Genomic DNA, 2,500 nt, shown 5'->3' on the forward strand with positions numbered 1-2,500 from the left:
AATGCTAAATGAATTTAAAAGTTTGACTGAGCAAATGGACTGGCTTGGTTTGGTCCTATGATGCTAACACCAAACTCAGTGTGAGTGAGGAAAACAACAATAGAAGATCAGAAAACTCTAATGATATCCATTACAAACCCTCAACCTTTAACCATTAAAACTACTGCTGTCAAACCATTCATCCCGATTAATCACACCCAAAGTAAAAGTTCTTGGTTACACAGTATGTGTGTGTGTACTGTGTAGATTTATTATCTATATATAAATACACACTCATAAAGTATATATTTTGAAAATGTATTTATATATTTATATTCTTATATTTTATACAAAAATATATTTAATATATAAACATAAAACCATACACAGTACACACACATAGGCCTATATTATTAAAAAAAAAAAAAAAAAAAACATTTATTTTGGTTGTGATTAATCACGATTAATCATTTGACAGCATAAAAACATGGTTTTCTGAAGTGTGTTTTGGGACATATTCCATCAGGATTCATTGGTTTTAACAAGCCACCAATAGAAGGTGACCAGTTCCCAGTAGAGACCCACAGGACCATTACAGTTTCCAGTCAAACCAACACAAGTCCCATTATAAGCAGTGAAACCATGACTAGTTTGGGTGGATGTCTCTTTCAGACGCTCTCACCTTGATCTCCAGGCTCTCGGGGTCCTCGTCCAGGTCGCTGTCCTCGTCCTGTGTGGAGTCCCTCTTGTGTCCGGCGGGGGTCTCTGTGGCCAGGCCCGTGCTCCTGTCCTCCTCCTCGATGCGGTCCTCGCTGGAGAAGCCCTCTGCCTCCGCTCCGCAGGACGGGCTGTCGATGCCGCTGTCCCGGTTGGGGATCTTTCCGCTGGCCTCCGTCCCCTCGTGACCCTGTGACCTTTCCTCCTCGCCGTCTGTGTGTTTACGGCTCCCCTCGTGACGCCCTCCGTCCGAGTCACTGCGATTACTCTCCAGACCAGCGCTGCAATGTTTCTGATGCTCTTTCTGAAGCTCCTCTGTAATCTCCGCGTCGCTGGCAGAGTCCGTCTGGAAGGAGTTCAAGCTGGACAATCTCAAAAGCTCAGAGATCTCACAGGCTTTAAACGAGAGTGCATCATCTTCTGCGGCGCTGAGCTGAGGATGATCGCTGGCTTCTCGAGAGGCTGGAGAATCCATGTTGGCTCCCCAATGGAGCTCGCTCCTGCGCTGGAGGCCCAGAATCGGAAACCTTACAAGATAAAGGCGCAATAATGGTCTAAAAACGTGAGAAATAAGTGGCTTCAGATGTTAGAGAAAAAAGGATCTTCTATGGCATCGTGAAGAACCTTTATTTTTAAGAGTGTAGGTGTTAGTTCAGCAGCATCTTGAGAAACAACAATGGTACTGACATAATTTAAGATCTGTCAGTGCAAGTTATTCTTAGTTGAGATTGATGAAACATGCGTTTTAGTCTGGGACTAGCCTTAAGCCTGGTTTGTGAAACTAAGATGTGTTTTCAGTGACAGTCGAGCAGTTCACACCCAACACTAACACACATTTTAAATGCATCTGGTTTGGCTTCCGTCATCATGAGAAAGGAGAACGAACACCAATAAATATAGCCATTTCGCTGGTTGTGAGTCAGAGGGAAAGCAAGCGAATGGAAAGCATACTAGTAAAATTTCAATGACAGTCAGTGATAATCTGTGTTTCTGGGACAACATATCCCATAATGCTCATGTATGAGGTCAGCGGATGGCAAGCGGGCGTCTTATGTGGTCGAATGTGTTCAAACAGCCACAAAAGCATCAAGACTACAAAAACAAAGCATCAATGCATTTTAACACCTCTGGAAAAGATCATCATCATCTTTGCACACAGATCAACCAAAATGCGTCTTAATACCAACTGCGTAAACTTTAGTTAGCCATCTATTTTTTTCTTTTTTCAAGATTAGTCATAACCTTTTAATGTTAAAGTTTAAAACTCTTGGTCGAACTAGCTCTTAAGACACCATGTCTTACAGATAAAGAACAATCATTACTTAATGCATTAACTAACGTCAACTGAGAATGACTCACAAATCTTCTGTTATTTGAATGTGAACTAACATGGTTAAGTGCTATCAACAAACCGAGTCCTACAGCTCACACAGTATGTACGATGCTCAGCTCTCACCTGGGCCCAGCAGACGGGACTCTGGCTCTCGGAGGAGGACTGGGCAGGGGCCGGCGGGGCGCTGGAGGGACAGGACACAGGTGCACAGGTTTGGGAGGCACTGACAGAGAGAGAGAGAGAGAGAGAGAGAGACACTCAGATCAGCTCAGTCTGTTCCTCATCCTCCGCTCGCAGCCCAGAGATTCATCCTCCTGATCCAGCTGCGCATGCAAAGAAAACCAGCTAAGAGTGATGGAGAGACTTCAGCTGTCTGAGAAACTGCCGGCTTCCTGAACCGAGAACAGGAAGTAGAGATGAGCGTGCGAAAAGTGCTGCGGTTACACGGCGAGATACAAACACACACACACA

The 2,500-nt window shown here is 44.3% G+C and overlaps 2 protein-coding genes across 3 annotated transcripts in view; both read right to left on the minus strand.

Annotated features, from left to right (window-relative positions):
* The window catches only part of LOC132097344 (uncharacterized), a 404,710-nt gene that overhangs the window by 62,433 nt on the left and 339,777 nt on the right, over positions 1 to 2,500 (minus strand). The window lies entirely within an intron of this gene.
* The window catches only part of fgd (faciogenital dysplasia), a 48,266-nt gene that overhangs the window by 28,246 nt on the left and 17,520 nt on the right, over positions 1 to 2,500 (minus strand). For both annotated transcript variants that reach the window (XM_059502970.1, XM_059502967.1), the window contains exons 3-4: positions 2,153 to 2,252; positions 662 to 1,223 (exon numbers count right to left, since the gene is read on the minus strand). In XM_059502970.1, coding sequence (XP_059358953.1) covers positions 662 to 1,223; positions 2,153 to 2,252 — 662 coding nt within the window. The remainder of the gene's footprint in view (positions 1 to 661; positions 1,224 to 2,152; positions 2,253 to 2,500) is intronic.

Source organism: Carassius carassius, chromosome 21 (assembly GCF_963082965.1).
Source record: "Carassius carassius chromosome 21, fCarCar2.1, whole genome shotgun sequence".
Classification (NCBI taxonomy): domain Eukaryota; kingdom Metazoa; phylum Chordata; class Actinopteri; order Cypriniformes; family Cyprinidae; genus Carassius; species Carassius carassius.